The sequence below is a fragment of the Capsicum annuum genome, chromosome 1, assembly GCF_002878395.1.
Source record: "Capsicum annuum cultivar UCD-10X-F1 chromosome 1, UCD10Xv1.1, whole genome shotgun sequence".
NCBI classification, from domain to species: Eukaryota; Viridiplantae; Streptophyta; class Magnoliopsida; order Solanales; family Solanaceae; genus Capsicum; species Capsicum annuum.
In genome coordinates, this window is record NC_061111.1 from 7,648,296 (window position 1) to 7,650,055 (window position 1,760).

General features: G+C 32.3%; 1 protein-coding gene across 1 annotated transcript; it reads right to left on the reverse strand.

Moving 5' to 3' along the window:
* Positions 1–345: 345 nt before the first annotated feature.
* LOC107852469 (uncharacterized N-acetyltransferase p20) lies at positions 346–1,259 on the reverse strand. Its single transcript, XM_016697499.2, has one exon. It carries the CDS (start codon positions 1,163–1,165, stop codon positions 602–604), a length of 564 nt encoding a protein of 187 aa, XP_016552985.1. The 5' UTR covers positions 1,166–1,259; the 3' UTR covers positions 346–601.
* Positions 1,260–1,760: the final 501 nt, after the last annotated feature.

Here is a 1,760-nt window from a genome sequence, read left to right on the forward strand (position 1 = left end):
CTTCTTGTACCCCTTCTGCACAAAATTCTTATACATGTTGGACATCAATAGAAGTAGTAGTAAGACATTCTTCATTTCCAATCGATAGGTTGAGTTCGAGTCAAATGGGGGTCAAGTATGAAAGACGAATGATTCTAATAGTGGCGTATACAGGATTTTTCTCTAAGCAGTGTTATTTTAGGAAGTGATGTAGCCTTACTTTGCTCATTGTGCTATATTAGTTATTACTCTGATACGGAAATAAGGGCAGAGGCAGGCTTTAAGCATTTAACATGTACATACAAAAAATAAATTTCACTCTCGTCAAGTAAAATTTCAGGTCGTAATTTTTAGTACTAGAGCTCATGAAATTCAAATTCTCAATATGCTTCTACATGAAAAGACTGATATAATCTTATTCCATTTAAGTCATTCATCCACCCTAAACTAATTTCAAACCTTACTACAAGATGCACATAGTTATATCAAGCATGCATCCGTGCATAACACGAACACGGGCACGGGCATCTAGTCCTAATATAAAGGTTGCTAATTCATCAATGATTCAATTTGATGATTGTCTGAATTCTAAATTTCCAATGAACCACTCAAATATATTAGACTACTCTTGAAGAGCATCTGTAGATAGAAAGCTAAATATGACCTCATCTCTTGATCTTCCCTTTATATTCTTGAATTTTCTCAATACACCTTCTTTCAAGAATCCAGCTTTTTCCAACACCCTTTGTGATCCTTTGTTATCTATATCAACCAAAGCCTCAAGTCTCTCAAGATTTGACCATTCTTGAAATATATTTGACACAACAATTTTCACTGCTTTTGTGACAATCCCTTTACCCCAATACTTGTAAGCCAATACATAACCAAGCTCTGCTCTACAAGTATCAAAACAACCTGAATTTGGGGTTACAGAAACCGACCCAATTGCTTTGTTGTTTATACAAATAACTCTTAACCATGGATGGGGGATAGCAATATTTTTTATGAAATCCAAAGCTTGGTCTTTGCAAGTGTAAGTATCCCATGTACAAAATTGGCTGACTTTTTCATCTGCTGCCCACTCCATGAAATCATCCACATCTGACAATTCAATTCGCCTTAGAGTTGTTTCAGTGAATTTGTCTTCGCTTTTTTCCCCTTCTGATTTTCTAGTTGTTTCATCCATCTCTTTTTTTTGTTGTTCTTTTCTAGAAAGTTTATGTAAAAATGAGAACAAAATTTGTGGTGCGATTTTGAGGAGGGTGATATTTATGATTTAAAATGTGAGTGAAGGGGTCAATGTTGGTGGGCTTATTTGATTACTCAATAATACTTGAGGTGACGGGCAAGAAAAGAGTATTAAAAATAAAAAAGAGAATTGTCTCAGAAAAACAGAGTATTAATTTAATTGAATTTCAGTCATATATAACTAAAGTTAGTTATTTTTGTCTGAATATTTGATAAAACAACATTATATATAAAATTACTCCAAAATCTTTAAAAAAAAAGTAAATAAAAATTAGTTAATAAGATAGCCCATGAAGTTTTTACTTCCTTAGTGCAAATAATATAGCAATCCAATTTTCTTGGAGACAAAAAACTTACATTTTTTCATTTATTTTTATTTTATCACGCTCATCTTATAAAAGTCAATTTAATTAATCTTTGACATTAAATTAAAGTAAATTATGCTCTTGTAAGTAGTCTCACCTTATAAGGTAGTATCTCATGTTCACCTTATAAAGTAGGATCCCATGTTTGTCGTGTAACAACTTCAAAAT